The following is a 25,054-nucleotide window of genomic DNA, read 5'->3' on the forward strand; positions in this document are numbered from 1 at the left end:
TCTACAATAGGATGAGTCCTTTGGGTATATGCTAAGAAGTGGTATAACTGGGTTATATGGTAGGTTCATTTTTAGTTTTTTAAGAGTTCTCCACACTGTTTTCCATAGAGGCTGCACAAGTTTGCAATTCCACTAGCAGTGAATGAGCGTTCCCCTTTCTCTACATGCTTGCCAGCATTTGGTATCATTTGTTCTCTTGATTCTAGCCAGTCTGATTGGGGTACGGTGATACCTTAGGGAGGCTTTAATTTGCATTTCCCTAATTACTAAAGATGAACACTTTTTGAGATGTTTCTTAGCCGTCTTTATTTCTTCCTTTGAGAAACCTTTGTTTAGATCTTTAGCCCATCTTTTATTTTGGTCATTTGGTTTCTCCCCCTCTTTTTTTTCAGTTCTTTATATATTCTGGATATTAAACCTCTGTCATTGGTGAAGATTTTTTTCCCATTCTGTGGGTTTTCTCTTCACTTTTTTGATTGTTTCTTTTGCTGTACAGAAGCTTTTTAGTTTAATAATGTCCCAGTTGTTGATTGCTGATCTTAATTCCTGAGCAACTTCTGTCTGATTTAGAAAATCCTTTCCTACACCTACATTTTGTAAGTTACCCAATATTTTTTTCCACTAGTTTCAGGGTTTCCAGTTTCACATTGAGGTCTTTGATCCATTTGGAGCTGACTTTTGTGCGAGGTGAAAGATAAAGATATAGTTTCATTCTTCTACAGGTGGAGATCCAGTTTTGCCAGCACCGTTTGTTGAAGATGCTGTCTTTCCTCCATTGTGTGTTCTTGGCACCTTTGTCAAATATCAGGTGGCTGAAATTGTGTGTACTCAGGTTTGGGTCTTCAACAATGCTCCATTGATCTGTGTCTATTTTGTGCCAGTACCGTGCTGTTTTTATGACTATAGGTCTGTAGTATACTTTGAGATCTGGTATAGTAATCCCCCCAGCTTTGCTCTTTGTGCTCAGGGTTGCTTTAGCTATCTGGGGTCTTTTGTGCTTCCATATGAATTTAAGGATGGTGTTTTCTAATTCTGTAAACTATGTCATGGGGATTTTGATTGGGATTGCATTGAATCTACATATTGCTTTTGGTAGGATGGTCATTTTCACAATATTAATTCTTCCAATCCATGAGCATGGGTGGTCCTTCCATCTCCTGGTGTCTTCCTTAATCTCTTTCTTTAACGATTTAAAATTTTCATTGTAGAGATCTTTGGTGTCTTTGGTCAGATTTATTCCAAGATTTTTTTTCAGCAATTGTGAGTGGGAGCATTTCCCAGTATTCTTTCTCCAATTGCTTGTTATTGGTTTATAGAAAGGCTACTGATTTTTGTAGATTGATTTTTTTTTATCTTTTTGAGACAGGGTCTCTCTGTAGCCCCAGCTGTCCTAGAACTCACTATGTAGACCAGGCTGGCCTTGAACTCACAGAGATCTGCCTGCCTCTGCCTCCTGAGTGCTGGGATTAAAGGCATGCGTCACCACACCCAGCTGTAGATTGATTTTATAACCTGCCACTATACTGAGGGTGTTGATTAGTTCTAGGAATTTTCTGGTGGAACTTTTGGGCTCTCTTAGGTATAGTATATCATCTGCAAAAAGTGATAGCTTGACCTCTTCTTTTCCAATTAGTATTCCTTTAATTTCCTTCTCCTGTCTTATTGCTCTAGCAGGAGTTTCAAACCCTATGTTGAAAAGGAATGGAGATAGTGGACATCCTTATCTGGTTCCTGATTTTAATGGGAATGCTTCCAGCTTTTCTCCATTTAGAATGGTGTTGCCTGTGAGTTTGTTGTTATATAGCTTTAATTATGTTGAGGTATATTCTCTCCAGTCCAATTTCCCTCTAGGACTTTGAACATAAATGCATGCTGAATTTTGTCAAAAGCCTTTTCTGCATCTACTGAGATGACAATGTGGTTTTTGTCTTTGAGTCCATTTATATGATTAATGACGTTTATTGACTTGCATATATTGAACTATCCCTGCATCTCTGGGATAAATCCTACTTGATCATAGTGAATGATCTCTTTGATGTGTGTCTGTATGCGGTCTGCAAGTATTTTGTTGAGAATTTTTGCATCTATGTTCATTAAGGATATGGATCTATAGTTTTCTTTTTTGATTGTGTCTTTACCTGGTTTGGGTATTAGAGTGATGCTGGCTTCATAGAAGGAATCTGGGAGTTCTCCCTCTGTTTCTATTGTTTTGAATAATTTAAGTAGTATTAGTTGGAGGGCTTCTTTAAGTAGAATTTATAGTAGAATTCTGCTGTAAATCCATCTGGGCCTGGGCTTTTTTCAGTTGGGAGGCTTTATATTACTGTTGCAATTTTCTTATATGTTATGGGTCTGTTTAAACTGTTGATCTCTTCTTGGTTTAACTTTGTGGTTCCCATGATTGCAGATATCCATCCATTTCTTTTAGATTTTCAGATTTAGTATAGGTTTTTAAAAAATATTCCCTTATAATGGTCTGGATCTTTTTGGTGTCTGTTGTGATGTTTACCCTTTCATCTCTGATTTTGTTGATTTGGTTTGTTCTTTCTTTTGGTTAACTGAGCTAAGGTTTTGTCTATCTTGTTTAGCTTTTCAAAGAACCAGCTCTTAGATTCATTGATTCTTTGTATTGTTTTCTTTGTTTCTATTTCATTAATTTCTGCTCTGATTTTTGTTATTTCTTCTCTTCTGCTGGGTTTGGGTTTCATTTGTTCTTGCCTTTCCAGGGTCTTGAGTTGCACTGTTAAGTCATTTATTTGGGCTCTTTCTAATTTTTTAACGTAGGCACTTATAGCTGTAAACTTCCCTCTTAGGACTGATTTTAATGTGTCCCAGATGTTGTGTTGTATTGTCCTTGTCATTGAATTCCAGGAATTATTTTATTTCTTTCTTAATTCCTCCTTTCAACCACTCATTGTTTAGGAGTGTATTGTTCAATTGCCACAAGTTTGTGTGCTGCCTAGGGCTTTGTCCAGTGTTGATTTTTGAGCTTTATTGCATTGTAGTCTGATAGAATGCATGAAATTATTTCAATTTTTTTTCTATTTGTTGAGGTTTGTTTTGTGGCCTAGTATGTGGTCAATTTTTGAAAAAGTTCCATGAGGTACTGAGTAGAAAGTGTATTCTTTGGTGCTTGGGTGGAATATTCAAAAGATGTCTATTAGATCCATTTGATGTATGGTATCATTTAATTCAGACTTCTCTCTGTTTATTCTTTGTCCAGTTGACCTGTCTAATGGAGACAGTGGGGTATTGAAGTCCCCTACTATGACTGAGTTTGGGGTTAATCTGTGTTTTAATGTCCTGTAGTGTTGTTTTTATGAATTTGCATTTTGTCCCCAGATGATGGCACTGTTTTGGGAGGTTTTAGAAGGTGTGGCTATCCTGGAAGAGGCATGTCACTGGGGGTGGGCTTAGAGAGTTCTTAAGCCTTGCCAGATCTTCAGTAGCTCTCTTGCTTCCTGTGCCTGCGTGATGATGTGAAAGCTTAGCTTCTGTTGCTCCTGCTCCATCCACCTCCAGCCACCATGCCTCCCTGCCACGATGGTCTGTAATTACCCTGGAACCGTAAGCTCAAATAAATTCTTCCTTTTATAAGTTGTTTTGGTCAGTGTTTCTATCACAGCAACAAGAAAGTGACTAATACACCTACTATTACTAAGTTGGGGTTAATGTGTGTCTTAAAGTCCTAGTGTTGTTTTTATGAATTTGGGTGCATCAGAATTTGGTGCACATGTGTTAAGGATTATAATATCTTCTTGGTTAACTGTTCATTTGATCAGAATTCAATGACCCTCCTTATCTCTTCTGATTAGTTTTACTTTAAAGTCTATTTTGTCAGATATTAGAATTGCAACCCCTGCTTGTTTCTTAGTGCCATTTTCTTGGAATATTCTTTTCCACCCTTTTACCTTAAGGTAATGCCTGTCCTTGAAGGTGGAATGGGTTTCTTGCAGACAGCAAAGAGATGGATTTTGTTTCTTAACACGTTCACTTAGCTTGTGTCTTTTGAATGGAGAGTTCAGTCCATTGATAGTTAAGATTATTATTGAAAGATGTGTATTGGTTGCCATCATTTTGATTGCTGTTTGTGTTCTCTGTCTAATTTTGTGTTTCCTAGATTTTACCTTTATTTATTTTCTTTTGCTGCCCCTGCGGTATAGTTTTTTCTCTCTGCTCTCTGTATTGCTTTAAGTATTCTTTGAAGGGCTGGTTTTGTGGACATGTACTCATTCAGGCTATTTGTGTCATGGAAGATTTTTCTTTCCCCCTCAACTACAATAGACATTTTTGCTGGGTAAAGTATTCTGGGCTGGCATCTATTGTCATGTAGAACTGGAAATACCTTAGTCCAGGCTCTTCTGGCTTTCATAGTTTGCACTGATAAGTCAGCTGTAAATCTGATGGGCTTTCCTTTGTATGTGACTTCTTGTTTTTCTTTTGCTGCTTTCAGTATTCTCTCTTTGTTCTGTACATTTAGTGTTTTTACTATGATATGTTGTGGGGAGTTTCTTTTCTGATCCTGTCTATTTGGTGTTCTATGTGCTTCCTGTATTTGTATGGGGATGTCTTTCCTTAATTTTGGGAAGTTCTCTTCTTCTAGTCCTGTTTAAGATCCGGTCAACACCATTAACCTGAAATTCTTCCTCTTCCTGTATTCCTATGATCTGTAGATTTGGTCTTTTCATGGTGTACTACATCTCTTGCATATTCCATTTCTGTGTTTTTAAAATTTTTCCATACTCTTTGCTTGAGTGGTCCAGTTCTTCAACTTTATCCTCCAGTGGTGATAATCTGTTTTCCATTTCATTCAGTCTAGCTGTGAGACTTTCTCCTGTTGTTTCAAGTTGGCTTATTGAGTTTTACACTTCCCTCTTCATTTCTGCTTGAGTTTTCTTCAATGTTTCTATCTCTTTTGTGAATTCATTCAGAAGTTTATCCCTATCTTCTTTTAGCTCTTTGATTTGTTTGTTCGTGTGTTCTTTAAATTCATTGAATTCCTTGATCATGTTTATGGTTGTTCTTTTTTTTTTTTTTAGTCAACACTGACATTTTATTTTCTGAAGTTTATCATTTTTACAAAACAAGAACAAAACAAAAAGCAGGTATCAAAAACAGAGTTTATAGAGAATTCCTGCACCAGTTCTCACATAAGCCAGTGAAACACAGGCTGATTTCCCTCTTGGGTCATATGCATTTGGGTGGTTTGTTTTGGAACTACTTTATGATAACTTTTTATAAGCACTGGTCATATTTTGAAAACCGATTTGGTTTGTCCAACAAAGTAAACACTTTTTTACTGTGTGGCATTGTCACTCCTTAAAAAATACTGAGCTGAAACATAGAATATGTACTTGTTTGTATTGGAACCAAATCCCTACATCCAGATTACCTGAAAAACACTGATGACATTTATAGGGCACATTAAGTGCTATAGTGAGCACTTGTACAAGTGTCTAAGGCAGCTGCCTTATTTCTGAAGAAAGTATACTGTATCATTCGGAGGCTGCTGGAGTTTGAATTACATTGGTTTCTATATCCTTTCTGACTTGGAGTAATTTCCCCAGATAGACTTGTTATTGGAACAAAAGTGTGATATTTTTGTATTATTTGGAGGCTGCTGGAGTTTGAATTACATTGGTTTTTACATCCTTTCTGACTTGGAGTAATTTCCCAAGATAGACTTATTATTGGAACAAAAGTGTGATATTTGTACCAAATAGGCTCTGAAATTTTGTAAATACATTTACATAGAGCAAGACTTCTTGTTCTGGACCCTGGATGACCACAAGGAATTAAGAGGCGATGGTAACTGGATGCTGATGGGAAGCAGCACACTTACACTCACAGCATCATCTGCAGGCAAGCAGAAATAAAGCTGGAAAACTGGTTGTGGGGTTCACCCACTACTTGTTCTGGAAGTATATTTTGCTTAAATAATGTAAATAAGCATAGTCCAGTTTTGCAATGTTAATAGCTGCCAATCTCTCTTTCTTTCTTTCTTTCTCTCTCTCTCTCTCTCTCTCTCTCTCTCTCTCTCTCTCTCTCTTTGTCTTTTTGAAGCAGGGTCTCCTGTAGCCCCATCTGTCCTGGAACTCACTATGTAGACCAGGCTGGCCTTGAACTCACAGAGATCCGCCTGCCTCTGCCTCCCAAGTGCTGGGACTATAGGCATGTGCCACCAAGCCCAGTCCAATCTCTTATTTTTAAAAACAAACATCACTTCCTGACTCATGAGTTAGGAAACTGGCCTCAAATTCTGATCAGATCTCTCAGTTATTAATTAAAAATAAAGTAAAATCCCGAAACCAGCCAACAGGATTAGAAATTGCACAAACATGAATATAAATTATTCTTGTATATACATTATTGACATGGTTATGAAAGGATCAAACGCTCCTGCTAAATCAAATTTTCTCTACATTATCCCAATTTTCCTTAAAGGAAAACTGATATGTAATTTCTTTATAAATATGAAAAAGGAAGCAAGAAGGCAAAGCTGAGAGAAACAGATGCTGCCCACAGGGCAGCAGTAACATTTGGTTGTTTTGGTCTTTGTACCAGCAACTCCCACCCTGTGACTGACGTCCATTTCCGGCTGGACTACATGATGGACCCTACTCCTCCAGCAAGTGCCTTTTCATGCCACTGTAATAACACAGCACTGCTATTGTCAGATGGGCTCTCAAAGCCTTTATAAATATACTTCATTAGGAAGTCCACACCATTCTTGTCTGGAGATTGAACAGCCTTTTCAATGTCATTAGCTTTAAAAGAGATGAGCACCTTCAAGACAATGCTGCCTGCCCGATCCTTCACCGCCTGACTCTTTGTGTTGATAAGGGGTTTTTTCAGAGCTGCCTGGAGAGCAGCCGTCATGTTTCCTTGCGTCATGTTTCCTTGGGGCAGGCAGGAGTCCACCTTGCCCTCCTTGGCCCTGCCTGGCCATCGCACCTGTCTTCCTCGTCCACAAACTTGTTCTCATCGTACTTATCCATGTCCACCTTCCGGAAGTAGGCCGATGACACTGAGTTCTTCGACATCCTAGATCAAGAGCAGCGCAGGCCTTTCCTTCAGCAGGCTCAGCCCAACCCAGGCCAGCCCAGCGCCGGCCTCACTTCCCTCTTCCACTCAGGGCCATCACCGGAGCATTCTTTTAAATTCAGTGTCCTGGGTTATTGCTAGGTGGTTCTCCCTGTACAATTCTTCTACAGGATTGGTGGAGTTTGGTGGGGGCATCGTGTTTTGGCTTTCCATTTTGTTATTCCTTTGTTCTGATTTTGGCATGTCAGTTTCTTTTGTTGTTTATGATTCTGATATGAGAATTAAGTTGAAGTATGCTTCTGTTTGTATTATCCGGGTGCCTAGATCCTTTCTTTATTGGTTATGTAAAGCTGGTTGGTACAGGGTTCAGGTTCTCTCAGGTTTAATTTGGAGGGAACTGATAGCTTCAGATCAGCTATTCAGGGGTACCCACAGAAGCCCAATTCACGTTCCAATCAAGTACACCCAGGCTTCCTTTACCACATGGAGGCAGGATCCTGGGGCTCTCAGGTGGTCCCCTAAGTTCTTAGGCCCTCTGCATGAGGGAGGCCAGAACTGGGTACTCTCTGCTGAGATCAGAGCCTACACTGATGGAGGTCAGAACCCACCCTCTCAGGCTGTCTGCTAGGATCTCAGCCATAGCCTACCAAAGCCAAATCTGCCCTGGGGCCTTGGGAGGGGCCTTATGGAATCCCAGGTAGGGGGATGGGTATGGTGCAATTAGGGGAAGCTCACCACCACGTGGAGGCAGCATGGGGGCTCTCAGGCAGTCTCCTGTGTTCCAGGCCCTCTGCCTGAGGGAGGCCAGAACTCTGTATTCTCTGGGGATCTGCTGAGATCAGGGCCTCTACACGGATTGAGGTCCGAACCCACCTTCTCTGGCTGTCTGCTAGGATCTCAGTCTTAGCCTACCAAAGCCAGATCTGCCCCCCAGAGAACATTCTTGATGCATGAAAATGGCAAAGCTGAGCATAGTGGCTCACATTTGTAAGAGTGGCTCACATTTGGCAGAGACAGGAGGATACCTACAAGTTTGAGACTTGGTCTACATAGCAAGTTCCAGGCCAGTCAGTGCTACAGAGAGAGGCCTTTCTCAGCAAAATAAGGTAAGGAGCTAGAGAGTTGGTACAGCAGTTAGGAGTGCATACTGCTTTTGCAGAGGGCCCGACTTGGTTCCTAGCACCTACATCTTGTGTCTCAGTTGCCTGTAACTCCAATTCCAGGGGGATCTGTCTGTTGCCTCTGGCATCCTTGGATACCGCATAAATGTGCACATACACCACCCCCACATTATACATAATTTAAAATAATAAATTTTTTTTTAAAAAGGGGCTGGAGAGATCAGCAGTTAAGAGCACTGACTGCTCTTGCAGAGGACCTGGGTTCAATTCCCAGCACTCACATGGCGGCTACGAACTATCCTTAACTCTAGTTCCAGGGGAATCCGAAGCCCTCTTCTAATCTCTGCTGCATTGCATGACACAGGTGCACTCACTTTTTTGCAGGCAATACACTCATACACATAAAAATAATAAATAAAATATTAAAAAAAACCCCACCAAAATAAGCCTGGTGTAATGGATCATGCCTTTAATCCCAGTACTCTGGAGGCAGAGGCAGGTAAATCTCTTGCATTCAAGACCAGCCTAGTTTACATAGTGAGTTCCAGACCAGTCAGGACCTGTCTCAAAAAAACAAAAAGTGGGCAGCAGTAGAGGGCGATACCTAACATCAACCTCTGGCCTTTAGTATGCACATGGGTGCATATAACTAACACACACACACACACACACACAGACACAGTTATTTGTGGAAAAAAAAATCTGCAATACCATAGCATCACTAAAGAATAAAGCATACCTTTAAAATAACATGTAAGAAAAACAGCAGAAGGCAGTGCATCAAAGTGTAAAAGGCGAATTTATTACAAATTATGGTTGTTCAAATAAATTTTTTTTCTTATGGTGTTGGGGACTGAATCCAGGGCTTTGTGCTTGCTGTGTAAGTATTCTACCACTGAACTAAGTCACTAAGTCCTCCTTTCATTTTGTTTTAAAAACTAAGCATGATGGTGCATATAGGAGGCAGAAGTAGGAGGCTCAGGAGTTCAAGGTTGTACTTGGCTACAAGTGAGTTTGAGGCTAATCAGGACTACATAAGACTCTTTCACAATTTTATTACATTTGTTTGTGTGCATGTATGTGTGTGCACATGCATGTGCACAACTTATACACATAGAGGTCAGAGGACAACTTGCAGGAATCAGTCTTCTTCCACCATCAGGTCCCAAGGATTAAGTCCAGGTCATCAGGTGCCTTCACTGGCTTTGCCATTTCATCATCCTGAGACTCCTCCATCTTTTTTTTTTCCTTTTTTTTGAGACAGGGTCTCCTTGTAGCTCCAGTTGGCCTGGAACTCACTATATAGACCAGGCTGACCTTGAACTCAGAGACCTGCTTGCCTCTGCCCCCTGGGTGCTGGTATTAAAGGCATGCACCATCACACCTGGCTTGAGACTCCTCCATTTTATTAAAAAAAAAAGACAGCTGTTTTAAATTCACATTTCCTGAAACATGCTGTTCTGCCTGTTATTTCAAGTGTGCAGAAAGCATGCTGTAAACTACAGTGCTCTGTACAAAGTGTAGACTATTGTCACCAAGAAAGCTCTTTCTCTGCACAAGATTAAGTAGAAATGGTGTGTGTAATAGGCACTCAGTAGAATCTTGCTTTGAAGTTTGATCTCCTGGGCTAGTGATATCCACTGAATCTTGTACATGTCAGAGAGTGCCAATATTCCATTGTACTTTGTGGCTAAGCTGCAGTATTTGGTCAGTTAGGTAGGTTAAATTCTTTTCCAATTAGAATATTTTCACCTCACGATGTGTTTACTAGGATGGAACCCATTTCAAGCCTCTTTATTTATATAAAGACAGGGGACAGTGGCTATTTATAGGGCTTGTACAACAGGCCCATGTAGGGTGGCACTGATCCATTGGCCTTGGGGCCTTACAGAGGAGACCCCCTTAAGTGGGCCAAGGGGAGGGCTGATGGCTGGATATCTGGGTGGATACCAGTGCTGGTCAGTGAGTGAGCTTCTAGACATATCTGTACAGGTTGTGCCCATCTTCCCTGGATGAACTGGGTATTCCCCTGGGTGCTCCCGACTTCTAACTGGGGACTATATGCCAAAATGTGATGTTGACATGTCAGGACCTGGCTACACGGTGGCTGCTGTGGGGATGTCCTCAATGAGTTGACACTAACAGATGACTCTGGAGTAGGTGACATATTTGGAGCAAATCCAGAATATTTGCTCTTTTCCAAATGCCTACTGTTTGTGATTACCCTCTCATATCAATTGTAACAGTGTTTATATGGAAGTAATGCTGTTTGCAATTCTTCTGATTTTATTATTATTGGCATGATAATTTCCTGATAGAAACCAGGCCAGGAGCCTAAGGACTCAACAGTTGATAATGTCTTCTTTTTGTAGGCAGGCAAGATATTCCCTTGTTGCTGGTGTGATGGCTCATAACTGTAATCCCAGCAGTCTGAGGCTAAAGCAGGAGGAATGCAAGGAGTTTGTGGACAGCCTGCGCTACTAAGTTGCAGGCCAGTCTGGGCTACAGAATGAAACCCTGTATCAAAATACATACAAAAAGATACTCCCTTTTCAATGACCTCTGGCCCATTAAGGAAAACATGATGGTGGGACATTCTCAGATGGTTTTGCCTCTTTTCCCAGGAGTGACTGTCTCTAGGGGGAGGGTAATGGCTTGTGGAACTTCTTCAAAGCCAGGCCAGGCTTTTGCACCTGGAGAGACAGCAGTGTGGTTTTGAGGGCCCAGAGTTGATGACATCATGGTTGGGTAACTTGAGAAGTGGCCACTGTGCGTCACCCTAATCACCAGGTTTGCTCTCCAGGGGCACATTTCTACCAGTAGGAGGCTGTACCACACACAGGAGCTATGCCATCTCCAGGGTGTTTATGGAGTCCATGTCACCCACTTGTGTGTTCCCTGTTCCCAGAAGGCTGCTAGGCACGTAGTAGGTGCTAAGCAGGCGCCTGTTGAACTGGATGGTGAAGGGTTTCTTCTCTCGGTGCAACCTCTGATGTTCCAGAAGGTGGGAGCTCCAGCTGAATGCCTCCCCACACTCGCCACACTTGAAGACCTTCTCCCCGGAGTGAACCTTCTGGTGCTTAATGAGACAGTGGTTCTGGCTGAAGGCCTTGCCACACTGGTGGCATTTGTAGGGCTTCTCGCCGGTGTGGATCCTCTGATGCACGATGAGCGATGAGTGGCAGCTGAAGGCCTTCCAGCACCTGCTGCAGTCAAAGGGCTTCTCGCCAGTGTGGATGCGCTGGTGCACGATGAGATAGGAGTGCGAGCTGAAGGCCTTGCCGCACTCGTTGCACTTGAAGGGCTTCTCGCCACTGTGGACGCGCTGGTGCACCACGAGGTACGAGTGGCAGCTGAAGGCCTTCCCACAGTCAGAGCACTTGAAGGGCTTCTCTCCAGTGTGCGTCCTCTGGTGCAGGATGAGGCGCGCTCGGCTGTTGAAGGCCTTGGTGCACTCTGCGCACTTGAACGGCTTGTCACCGCTGTGGATCTTCTCGTGCACCGTGAGCGATGAGTGGCAGGTAAAGGCCTTGCCACACGCGCTGCACTTGTAGGGCTTTTCCCCGGTGTGGATGCGGTGGTGGCGAGTGAGGTGAGTCCGCTGGTTGAAGGCCTTGCCGCAGTCTGCGCACGCGTAAGGCTTCTCCCCGGTATGGACCCTGCGGTGCATGTTGAGCAGCGAGCTGCAGCTGAAGGCCTTCTCGCAGGCGCTGCACTTGTAGGGCCTCTCTCCCGTGTGGATGCGGTGGTGTACGTTGAGCGAGGAGTGGCAGCTGAAGGCCTTCCCGCACTCACTGCAGAAAAAGGGCTTCTCGCCGGTGTGGCTGCGCTGGTGCTCCACGAGGTTGGTGCTCCAGGGGAAGGCCTTGCCGCAGTCGTGGCATTTGAAAGTCTTCTCGCGGCTGTGCCAGCGCAGGTGCAGCGCCAAAGTGGCACTCTGCGGGAACACCTTCCCGCACTGGCTGCATGTAAACATGCTCTCCCCATTGTGGGCGCCGACCCCACGCTGCCTGTGCTCCCGTGTGGACTGCTTGGGCTCAGCGGACTGGAAGTTTGTTCCCTGATGGCTCTGAGTCATCCCCTCCGTGGGCTGCATGTCCTTGGTGCACCTGGCAGGTGAGTGTTCTGTGGAAAGGGGGCACCCCAGGGGAAAGGCCTCCTTACCCTCACTGTGTCCCCAGTAACTCTCCTTCATGGGGATGTCCCCACTGGCAGCAGGTGCTGGCCTCCATGGCACAGCCCTGCTCCTCCATAGAGTATCAGCCTGCAGTTCCCAAGCCCATGCCCGACCCAGGCCAACTCCCAGCAGGCCCGGCGCCTTCAGTGGCTCCAGAACGGGCTTCGAAGACAGCTCTGCTTTGCACAGGTTCTGCTGTGGAAAGGACTCTTCCTCCATCTCAGGCCTCACCTCACACTCTGTAAGAGATTGAAATGGAATCTTCTGGATGCATGGCCCTAGAACCCAGGCTGGATTACTGACTTGGAGATGCAGGTAAGCCAGAAAAGTAGAAAAAAAAGAGCCTAAAGATACAAAAGGAGACAAAAGGGAGTGCCAGGGATGATGGGGAACAGCTGAAAGAGCCTTCCACAATCGAAGACACAGCTAGGCAGAGAGGCCACTGGAAACCCCAGGAGAGAGGCTTCAAAGCAATGCCCAGAGGGCTGAGACACCAGCCCAGCCCTGGGAGTTGGGACTAGGAGCCAATTCAATGGTGGAAACACCCACTGATGGACTTTGTGGATGGCACTGGAGTAAACACCTGCCTAAAGGCATGATCGAACATTTCTGTGGTGGCCAAAGGGAAAGAGGCCTCCTTCGATCCGACCCCTCATTTGCTCCCTCAGAACAGCAGGAACTGCTGTCTGGCTGGGAGATGCAGGAACAGCTTTTGACAAGTGCAGCAAGCGTCTAGTTGGCTTCCCACCCTGGGACATCTTTCTTGGAGCTACTCTGTGAGAGGTGTACATGAAGGAGCGTGACATCCTGAATCTCATTTCCTTACTCACCACTGACTACAGTACAGTACCCCTTATCTGACAGGCCTACCATTTCATCAGCCAGGAGCAATCCACTACTTGTGTCTAACTGGACTCCTTTCCTCCCAGTTCTGTAGGCATTTAGTTCAAGATGAAACACTGATTCTCAAAAAGATACAAGTTGCATTTACTCTTGGAGGAAGACAGCCCATACTGAATGGGTTGCATCTGCCTGTCTGAGCAGGGACAGGCATTATATTAACTTAAACACTGGAGTGCTCCACATGAAAAGAGTTTTCCTACTGTATCTGTGGAGTTGGGCTCTGTGCTGGCAAGCGATTTCATCTAAGCTATCTTCCTGAAGATCTTTCAACAGTCTACTGCAGTGGGCAGAGCCACAGTACTATGCAGTGTTGGGGTTTGAAACTGCAGGGAGGAGGGGCTGGATGGGCAGAATTAGCTTCTGAAGGGTAGACAGCAGGCAGCCAGATGCAGGGAGAGCAGGAGAGAGCCTGTGTGGAGGGAATAGCATGTGCAGAAGAGCATAGGCAAGATGGGAAGTGAGGATGCGCTGCAAAAGTGGGGACAGTGGCCCTAGCAAGGCAGTTAAGTGCTGGTGACGAGGCTGAAACAGAGGGACCTAGGGAGGGGGGGCTTTCTACACAGTGGGCAACATATTTATAAAGGTGCACGTTAAAGATGGCTCTGGTGCTATGCACAGGAGCTACTGCAGGACTAGTCACCAGAGACTGGGTAAGGAGGCCATGGGTAGCTAGGCAAAAGAAGTCTCTTTAGAGTGGTGGCTGTGAGAATGAACAGACACAAAAGGTGGTAGGAAGGAGGTTGGAAGGCAAAATCTAGGTGGGAGATGGAAGCTTTTCCAAAGGTAGGTGGGGAGGGTAAGTTTTCATCTCATTTCAGATGTGTGAAAAAGGGCCAGCGAATGGAATGTGATTGCAGAAGCCCATCTGATGGCGAGCAGTGTGAGGTTACAGGAAGGTGACAGCCCTTGTCACTAAAGTGCAGGCAGATGGTAAGTCTCTAACAGGTATACAGAAGAAGGAGAAGGGGTCCAAGTCAGATAAAAAGTAGTGGCAACACTACTGATGAAATGACAGCACATTGGAGAAGGGAACACTGTGTAGTCAGTGTGAGGAAACTAAGATTCCCAGTGCATCCATCTGTCCACTGCCGTCCCTCCCCAGGACGTCTCACACACTACACACCTGGGAAAGCCCAGATCCCTTATGCAAATGGTGCTATAGTTCTACTCATATCCACATAGATGCTTAACTCATCTTTAGATGACTTACAATACCTGATACAATGGAAATGCTGTAGAAATAGGTGTTATCTGTACCTCAAAGAGGATGACAAACAAAACAAGTCTGGGTATGTGTAGGACAGATGAAATTTTTCCCCTAATATTCTCAATCTGAGGTTGGTTGAATCTGTAGATGGGGAACCCGATGTGTGGAGGGCTGGCTGTGCTAAACAACTCAGGAGACACAGTGAGGTAAGACATAGTTTTCTTTGGGAAGAAAAATTATGTGGGATTTCAATATTCTTCTATATTATCCTAATTTTCAGGAAACACATGTATTAAACAAACAAAACAACTACTTAAAAATGTAGTTTTGGAGAGATGGCTCAGCAGTTAAGAACACTGGTGTTTCTTGCAGAAGACCTGAGTTCGAATCCCAGTACCCACATGGCAGCTAACAACTGTCTATAACTCCAGTCCCAGGGGATTCGACAGCCTCTTCTGACCTCCGTGGGCCTTGCACAACATGGGTGCACTTACTTACATGTAGGCAATACATGAATACACATAAAACAAAAATAATAAATAAAAATTTTTAAAAAATGTATTTTGGTAAAGAGGGCAGAGAAGACAAAAGAAGCTGGGGCAAGAGACCAAGTCCAAGACCTTGGGCTGTGGCCACCATGCTGCAGGTTTGGGGCCTGGGGTGTGAGGAGGAAGGAGGTGGGGCTAAGGAGCAGAGAAGCCCACCTTACTCTGTACCCACCTAGCTGGGCACAGTGCCCTTGGTCTAGGACACATGGCTTTATATTTACTGCTTTTGGCCTCTTATCCCCAAAATGTGTTTCTCAAGCTCCCGAGGCCTAACAACTCAGTGTTTTCTGTTCATTCAATTTAACTGAAATGATTTAATTCACTTATTCCTTAAACAACTTTTAAAACAGAAGTATCTAAAAAAGAAAATGTTTGAGAAGCAATGTGTGGTAGCTCATATCTATAAGTCTAGTACTTGGGAGGCTGAGGCAGGAGGATTACCTTGAGTTTGAAACAAGCCTGACCACATAGTGAGTTCAAGGCTAGCCTGTGCTACAGTGAGATCCTATCTCACCCACTCCCATTTTTTCTGATTCAAAAATAAAAGATATGGCAAGGCCGGAGAGACAACTCAGCAGTTAAGAACTGTTCTTGTGGAAGAGCTAGGTTCAAATGCCAGCACCCACATGGCAGCTAACAACTGTCTATAACTCCAGTACTCCAGTTCCAGGGGATCTGACGGCCTCTTCTGTCCTCCACGGGCATCGCACAACATGAGTGCACTTATATACATGCAGGCAATACACACATACACATAAAAAAAAACAACAAGCCTGGTCTACATAGTGAGTTCCAGGATAGCTGGGGCTACAGGGAGACCCTGTCTCAAAAAGACAAAAAAAAAAAAAACCAACCAAAAAACAGTATTTTTTTAAAAAAAAGTACGGCAGTCTTCCACTTAGGACCTGTCCATGACCCTCCTTCAGCCAAGGAGTATGTACACCAGATAGAGCCTTGCTGCCCTCTCTCTCCCTGGTGCTGCATCCCCGGCAAATGGCAGGGGCATCCTGTAAGTGTGGAAGTGAGATGGGGCATTTACAGACCTGGGGTGAGACAGTGGGCCCAAAGCTAAGGGAGACTGTGAGCGGGTGGTGGAAGTGATCGGACCAATCACTCCTTGGTTTCTTTGTAAATCATCCTCTCATAAAGGCCCATGCAAAACCCAAACTAAAAATGTCTGTGAGCCTTGGGACCTTGGGAGGGTGCACGTGGAGCCTCCCAAGAAATGAAAAGGGAAGAAACTTCAGTGCAACACCCCACTTGTTAAAACCTCATATAAACACTGCTGTATTACTGTTTGTCTCCCTGCCCGCTGTCAGAAAGCAGAGGTTTGGGTTAGGTTTTCTCACTCTATGTATTCCTGCATAGTTGGGTGCACAGGTGGTACTCAACACATGTTGAAGAGAGGAAGGGGCTGACAGGAGCATGGAGAAAGCACTGGGGCTGAGGGAAGAAAATAGAGCAAGCCAGGAAGAAGGGACAGGGAGAGGTTTGTCACGCTTTACCTGTGACATATGCTTACCTGGACAAACCTCTCCTGGGACTTCCTTGTGCAGTTGCCAGGGCTCCTCGCCTCGTTCCAGATGGGAGATCACATCTGGCTTATGGAGTGGCAGCCCTGCTCCTGGGGGAGAAAGCAGCAGGACTGGGTGTGCTGTGGTTCTCAAGTCAGAGACCTCACAGGACAACCTGTGAACAAAGACCAGTGGAACAAGAAACCTCCGGGCCCCAAATAGTGAAGGGTCTCAGACACAGACCCCACACAACAGCACATACTCTTAAGATCCCATGTAACACCCTCCTTTTGTTGCCTGAGAAAGCTCTGGGGTAGGTGGGCTTGAAGGCTCCTAGGTCCCACCTTCTTTCTTCAGCAGCCCTTCCTCTCCTGCATGGCCAGCCTCTGGGACCAGCCACAGCTCCAAGTCAGGATGCTGCCAGCTACCACACTGCACTGTGCGGACTTCTGGTATGGCTAAGCCCTGGCTCAGGCATATTGAAACTGAGGGCATGTGTTGCAACTCAGGCCATGTCTGACACCAACACTGGTGCTGAAGGGTCCTCTATAACACACAACATGAAAGAAGGCTGACAAGAGACATCTAGGCTGGGGGAGCTGTCTCACCGAGGGCAAGAAGGTTCTGGTAGTTTTCCAGCATCACATCCCTATACAGGGCCCTTTGAGGAGAATCCAGTCGACCCCACTCCTCCTGGGTGAAGTCTACAGCCACGTCCTTGAAAGTTACCTGTTCCTAAAATGACAGACACATTCTCTATCACCTATGGTTCCAAGGAAGCCTCAGATTAAAAACCTATGGGTAGGGCTGGAGAGATGACTCAGCAGTTAAGAGCACTGGTTTCTTTTGTAGAGAGGACCCAGGTTCAGTTCCCAGCACCCACATGATGACTAACAACCTGCTATAACTCCAGTTCCAGATGATCTGATGCCCTCTTCTGGCCTTCACAGGCACTACATGCACATGTGTGGTGGAGACCACTGCCCTGTTTGAACTCTACCAAAAGCATGCTTGGCATATCTGTAAAGTCACCATCAGCCAAGAGTGTCTGTGATGGCAAAGCTGGAGAGGCATGTGTCCCTTATGTTTACATAGGCTCTATCTTGTAAACAAGCCACATTTTGTTGCCAATAGTTCCTGAGTCCCAGCAGAGAAATGTCCTTTGATCTGCCTACCTTTTGTACCTGAACACCAGCTTTAGAGTACTTAACCATGCTAATAAAAACCTTGGAAGTTACAGACTGATTCTTTGTTCTGCAGGTCAGGGAGTCTCCAGGTCCCCAGCTTTTTTTAATATTAAAATTCTTGCACTCTTTAATATTAAAATGTGGCTCATGCCTGTAATCCCAATAGGCCATTCTCTGTGAGTTTGAGGCCACCCTGGTCTACAAAGTGAGTTCCAGGCCAGCTGGGACTACAGAGAGACCCTGTCTCAAAAAGACAAAAAAAAAAAAAAAAAGAGCTGGAGAGATGACTCAGGGGTTAAAGAACACTGGCTGTTTTTGCAGAAAACCTGGGTTCGAATCCCAGCACCCATATGGCAGCTAACAACTGTCCATAACTCCAGTCCCAGGGGATCTGACAGCCTCTTCTGTCCACTGCGGGCATTGCAAGACATGGGTTCACTTACCTACATGCAGGCAATACACACATACACATAAAATAAAATAAAAAATATTTTTTAAAAAGTCTCATGTACTGATGTGATATACAGGACGGAGCAGTGGTTCACTTATATACATGCAGGCAAAACACTCATACACATGATTAAATTAAAAAAGAACCTATGAGCCCAGGGCAAACTATGGCTGACTTCTGAAGTGGAGGCACTGACCATGGCTAGAATGAGAGATGGGCAGGTGAGGGGTGAATAACTGACACACACTCCTATAATGAATCCTAGGCCTTGATGATGGAACCCAATTGACACTGTGGTACCCTGGCAACTCCATGGGCCCTGAAGCCTAGTTGCTGTCACATAGTCTGGATAGGATGTTATGCCTTCCATGGTCAATAATTGCAAACTTAGAAGCCTGAAAGAAGGAGACTGGAGAGGTGGCTCAGCAGCCGAGAGTGCTTGCTGCCCTTGCAGAAGACCCAAGTTTGGTTCCCAACATTCATGCCAGGCAGTTCACAATCCCTGTAACTCCAGTTCCAGGTGATGTAAAAGCCCTTTTCTGACCTCCATGGGTACCCCCACATATGTGGCATACACACGCTGACCCAGACACATGTATACACATTAAAAAAAAAATCTTAAGGGGGCTAGAGAGATGGCTCAGTGGTTAAGAGCACTGTCTGTTCCTGCAGAGGGCCTGGGTTTGGTTCCTAGCACCCACATGGCAGCTAACAACTATCTGTAACTCCAGTTCCAGGGGATCCAACACCACCTTCTGGCCTTCATGGGCTATGTAGCACACTTACATACATGCAGGCAAAACACTCATACACACAAAAAATAAGTAAATAAATAATTCAAAAAATTCAGAAATGGGCTGGGTGTGGTGGCACACGCCTTTAATCCCAGCACTTGGAAGGCAGAGGCAGGCAGATCTCTGTGAGTTTGAGGCCAGCCTGGGCTCCATAGTGAATCCAGGACAGCTGGGGCTACAGGGAGACCCTGTCTCAAAAAGACCAAAAAAAAAAACAAAAAACAAAAATAAAACCCAACTTGATAGTACAAAGAATCCAGCAACATTATTCAAGTTTACCATTGAAATACAACTCAACTCCAAGCTAGAAATGATTATTATTCTCTATGGAGAATAATTCTGTGCCCCAAGGGAACACTTGTCATCCTTAAGCTGACTGCCTTCCACTCCTTCCTGGCTTATTCCTCCCTGACAGCATGCCAGACACCACCCCATTCCACACTTGCATTCTTGGGAGGATCAAACTGATGCTACATATTTTTATTGCTCCCCAGATGAATCTCAGAAATATTTAAGGAATTCCAAAAAGGCCAACATTCGCCAATATAAAATTTGCAATGTCAGGGCTGGAGAGATGGCTCAGTGGTTAAGAGCACTGACTGCTCTTGCAGAGGACCAGGGTTCAATTCCCAGCACCCACATGGTGGCTACAAACTGTCCTTAACTCCAGTTCCAGGGGAATCCAAAGCCCTCTTCTGACCTCTGTGGCACTGCACAACACGGGTGCACTCACATACATGCAGGCAATACACTCATACACATAAAAATAAAGATTTTTTAAAATTTGCAATATCTAGTATCCAATCAAGGGGAAAGGAAAGAAAAAAAGGAAGGAAGAAAGTAACAGGCATCAAGAGAATATGAAAACAATATTTGAAACAGGGGCTGGAGAGATGACTTAGCAGTTAAGACCACTGGCTGCACTTGCAGAGGACCCAGGTTCGAATCCCAGCACACACACAGCAGCTAACAACCCTCTGTAACTCCAGTTCCAGGGGATCCAACAGCCTCTTCTGACCTCCGTGGACACTGCATGACCCAGGGGGTGCACTTACACACATGCAGGCAATACTCACACAGAAAATAAAAATTAATAAATAAAATATTAAAAAAAGAAAGGCAGAGATTAAACCTAGGAGATAGCTCATTGAGCCACATGAGCACAGGACCTGCATCAAAAAGCTAAGTAAGTGGTACATGCTTATAATTCCAGCACTGGGAAGGGGGAGGGAGACAGGTGGCTTGCTGGCCAGTGAGTCTGGCTTACTTAGTGAGTTCTAGGCCAATGAGCAACTCTGTCTCAAAACACAAGGTGGGAAGCCCCTGAGGAATGACACCCCAAGTTCTCCTCTAGCCTCCACACCCATGTGCTTGAACACATGTACCCACACAAACACATAAATCCCTTTGCCCCCCTCAAAAAAAAATGAGATCTCCTGGTAGACCAGATAACTTGAATCACAAGTGTGAAGTAGACCTCCAGAAAAGAGTGCCAAAGGCAAAAGAACTCAAAAGGGAGAACCCAGACAGCAAGTTAGCACACGCCTATAAAACGAACTACTTGAGAGGATGAGGTAGGAGGATAGCAAGTTTGAGGCCAACCTGGCCAACTGAGCAAGATTTTTGTTAAGATAAAAAATAAGAAAGGTAGTTGGGTGTAGTGGTTAACATCTTTAGTCCCAGCACTCCAGAAGCAGAGGCAGGAGGATCTCTGTGAGACTGAGGCCAGCCTGGTCTAAATAGGGAGTTCTTGGCCAGCTGAGGCTACAAGGAGATCCTGTCTCAAAAAAAGCTCAAAAAACGAGTATGAACATGTATGTATATATTAAAGAAAGGGAGTGGGGGATAGATACTGAGTGACTAAATCATTCCAAAATGTACAAGCTGATATTTCACTAATAATACACTGTACAAGAAGTAAACTGCTATGTTGAGAAAGTCACACACACATACACACACACACGCACACACACAGCAACATGCACTCATTTTTAGGTGAACCATTTGAAAGTAAGTTGTAGCATCATGGCATCTTACCCTCTGTCCTTCAGCTTATAATTCTGATATAATCACAGTAACAGTGCACACAATAATTTAGTATCAGTACAATTGTATTTAAGATATAACATATTTTCATTCAATTGTTGTAAATTGCCGTTTTAAAAATTAATTTATTGCCAGGCATGGTGGTGCGCGCCTTTAATCCCAGCACTCGGGAGGCAGAGGCAGGCGGATCCTCTATGAGTTTGAGGCCAGTCTGGTCTACAGAGTGAGTAGTTCCAGGCAGCTGGAGTTACAGGGAGACCCTGTCTCAAAAAGAACAAAAAAAATTTTTTTAATTTATTTTACTATATGGGTATGAGTGTTTGGCCTGCATGCAAGAACTCATGTTGTACAATGCCTGCAGAAGCCAGAAGAGGGCATCAGATCTCCTGGAACTGGAATTACAGATGGTTGTTAGCCGCCATGTTGTTGCTGAGAACTAAACCCTAGTCCTCTGCCAGAGCAGTTAGTACTCTTAACTGCTGAGAAATCTCTCTAGCCCCTAAATTGCCTTTTAGCAATTTGTTTTGGATCTGTCCTCCAACAGAGAAGCACATGCTACACTTGACTGTCATATCTCTAGAGTATGTCCCAGAATTTCAAAATATTCTAGCAAATCTCAGAAGCTAGCCAGGTCTCATGACACAAGTGGGATTGATTTATTTGTTTTGAGAAAGGTCTCTTTATGTAGCATAGGTTGATCTTGAACTCAAGATCCTATGCCTCAGATTTATAAGCACACAACAACCAGGTCCAGCTACATATTCCACAGCTGTCTATAATATCTGTATCATACCTCAGCTTTTTTTTTTTTTTTTTCGGAGATGAGGACCAAACCCAGGGCCTTGCACTTGCTAGGCAAGCGCTCTACCACTGAGCTAAATCCCCAACCCCACATACCTCACCTTTTTAAAGTGGAATATTAACACAAAATTGTTCTAAAAACTACAAAGAACCCTCAGTCCTACAAACCCTTCATTACCCCATACTCTCCTATTGATTGCACCTCTGTAAACACCATGGGGAACAGTGGGTCCAAAGGTAGACCAAAGTGAGGAGCAAAGTCCAAGAGCTGTAAAAGGCAGAAGTGGCCATTGGGCCAATTCCTAATAGGTACAGATTCTCTATATTTAAAGGTTTTCACAGGGAGGGTGGGCATGGTGACGCACACCTTTAATACCAGCACTTGGGACACAGAGGCAGGTGGATCCCTGTGAGTTCAAGGCCAGCCTGGTCTACATAGTGAGTTCCAGGACAGCTGGGGCTACAGGGAGACCTGTCTCAAAAAGACCAAAAAAAAAAAAAAAAAAAAAGTTTTTACAGGGAAAACATATGCCAGAGGCCTAATACAGAGAAATACACACAGGGATGCACCTACCTTGAGGGGTCCCATATATCCCTGCCTGGTCCACCCCAGTAAACCCCCACCCCCAAACATCCTCTGGGTCTCCCAACTCTGGCCAGCATGTGGAGATAAGCAAATGATCTTGGATGAAAACCATTCCTCAGGGCTCTGACCCACCCAGTGGTCTGAGTCTAGCTGGAAGGGATGTTTCCAGAGTTCATACCCTCTGTACACCCAGGTACCATCTGGATTCTTCATTTGGTACTGTTCCCACTACCGAGAACTCCCTAAGAACTGGGGAGCAAGTGTCTAAATGTGGGTACATGGCTGAACACAGATCCAGGAATGGGAAAAGCAATGTTGCCATCCTTTTCATAAATAAGAAAAGACAGCCACTCACCTCAGATCTGGCTTCCAGGAGCCCCCAATCTGACTTATTCTGGGGATTCTCTTTGGGAGAAAGAGCAGGGTCCTGAACAAAAACAGCTGAGGATGGAGAAATGAGTCAAGAAATAAGTCAAGCTTGTACACACCCACCAGACTCATGACTGAGCTAAAACCCACCCAGCCTTGGCACAGTCAGAGGTAGCTGCTGCTCGGGCAGGTATAGTGGAGGGGAGGGCCCCTGATATTTGGCACAACGTGACACAGCATCTGGGGTCAACTCTGCCTCTCAGTGCCTCAAACACATCAGTTAAGGAGGAACACGTGGTGGTTTCTTTCCTCCCTTCAAAAAACGAGAAGGGGAACAAATGCTTGTGATAGACAACCAGGCCAGATGTGATGCTGCTTCTGGTAATCTGGCCTGACTCTGAGTGTTTTTCTCCTTAGGTGCAAATCCGTAACCACTGAGACAGAGCGAAGGTGTACCTGTCTGCCCGAGTTCCAGCGTCTCCATGGCGACTCTCGGAGCGTCTGCAGTTCGGTAGTCTCCGTGACCCGGAATCAGGTCTCGCTGCCAAGGTTCAGGGGCGGCGGCCTGCAGAGCAACCTCGTGGGGTCGCACGGCTCTCACCACCAAGACCAGGCTCAACCCACGCCGGGCTCCGCTCAGCCACTCTCAGGCGCGGACACGCCCACACCCAGCCCCAGCTCGGTCGCCAGCACACAAGCTCAGCTTCGTATCCCTTGCGGAGTTAGGCCTCGGACTCTGTCGCCGGAGGCAGTAGGAGCGGAGCACAGCTGGCAGACAAACCCCAGGACCAAGGGACTAACAGATCAATGAACACTCGGACTGTCGGGTGAGCCTGCGGACTCGTTTCCAAACAAGGACAGCGACCTCCACAAAGAGCAGCTCAGCAGCCACCGTGGGGAACTGCGCCTGCGCGGAGCTGGTGCGAACTACATTTCCTAGGAGGCCATGCGTTGCGCAGGCGTTGACACCTTTTCTCAGGAAGCCTAGAGACCCTCCCCCAACCCCCTTCCTCTTCCCTCCAGCTGCCTGGACTCCTGAGGGGCAAGTGAGTAGCATAGGTTTCTGGGAAATGTAGTTCCAAGGCTGGTAGCACCAAGCTCTGTGCGCGCCTCGTTCCTTGTCGGGGAAGGTTCAGCGTGAAACTGCCTGGATAAGCAATCACCAGGGTAACTTGTGAGCCGAGACAGGAATGAGGAATTGCATTGTCATTTCTTCCATGTCACAACACGGAAGATGAGTTCCAGCACATAGCTATCTGAAGGAAAGGCTCAGGCCTCTGGCCCAGAGGACACTGGCAGTGGTGGACCAATCCTCCAGGGGCTTCCCAGGGCCCTGACCTGGCTGTGCCTGCTGAGGCCAAGGGGAGAATACCCCAGAAGACAGGTCTGCCTTCAGGGAAGCCAGGTGGTACTGTCCAGTGTTCACCCCTGCTTTGGCAAGGAAGGTCTGTGTGGCAGACCAACTCTTGCCCAATGTTCTTTATTAACACAGGACCAGGTTAAGAACAGTAACAGCCATTATTTGAGAATGCCGACCCTGAGCCAGGCATGCTCCCAAGAGCTTCTTACTTATTTTCTGGCAGAATGCTTAGTAGATATTGTGACTGTTGCCCCCATTTGAAGATGAAGAATCTGTGGTACAGGCAGGCCCATTGTCCCAAGTTGCATGGCTAGGAGGAGGTTGAGTAGCTTCAGAACTGGAGTTTATTACCAGATTCCTACTGAGAATCGCCTTGGGATATTGTGAGGCTCTTCAGATACAAATCCTTCACACTTCTACCTTGACCTCAGTCTGAGTTTGGCCACAAACTGTCACTTGATACCTCTGTATCTAGTGTCCATGCTGGCTTAAGCTATACTCCCACCTGCCCTGCCAAGTACAGCACCAGCGTTCCCAACCTGGTTTCCCTTCAGAATTACTCAGTCCAGCTGGTCAGACAGGATTAATCTGGAAGGAGTACTCACAGACTAAGGTTGACAGTAAGTGGGCGGGTATCTCAGCAGTTTGGGAAATCTGGTTAATCTACTTTGGTCAGGAAGTCTGGCTGGGAGAGAAATAGAGGTAGAGCTGTCCCAGCTTCCTATTTTAACTCCTTCTGCTATGAGCCGCAGCAGGGCACAGTATTTCCAAACAAAACAAAAAACCCTACCAATCTTGCCAATCTAAAGATCTCCCTGATTGCCATCTTTACCTTGGAAAGAGTCCTGGATTCCCTTGCATTCAGGTCTCACCCTGTCTCCTGAGCTCTCTTAACCCCTCACCCACTCTTCACTCTAATGTCCCTGGTGACCAATCAAGTTGGCCC

At 45.3% G+C, this 25,054-nt stretch overlaps 1 protein-coding gene and 1 pseudogene across 1 annotated transcript; both read right to left on the reverse strand.

Moving 5' to 3' along the window:
* Positions 1-6,603: 6,603 nt before the first annotated feature.
* Positions 6,604-7,043, reverse strand: LOC103741476 (annotated as a pseudogene).
* A 2,484-nt stretch (positions 7,044-9,527) lies between these two features.
* Znf74 (zinc finger protein 74) lies at positions 9,528-23,241 on the reverse strand. Its single transcript, XM_029567890.1, is given in 5 exon segments — positions 9,528-12,581; positions 16,523-16,624; positions 17,123-17,249; positions 22,735-22,820; positions 23,205-23,241. Coding segments are annotated over 5 exon segments (1,980 nt in total). The 5' UTR covers positions 23,233-23,241; the 3' UTR covers positions 9,528-10,944.
* Positions 23,242-25,054: the final 1,813 nt, after the last annotated feature.

This window comes from Nannospalax galili, unplaced genomic scaffold (assembly GCF_000622305.1).
Source record: "Nannospalax galili isolate Female #2095 unplaced genomic scaffold, S.galili_v1.0 scaffold321, whole genome shotgun sequence".
Lineage (NCBI taxonomy): Eukaryota > Metazoa > Chordata > Mammalia > Rodentia > Spalacidae > Nannospalax > Nannospalax galili.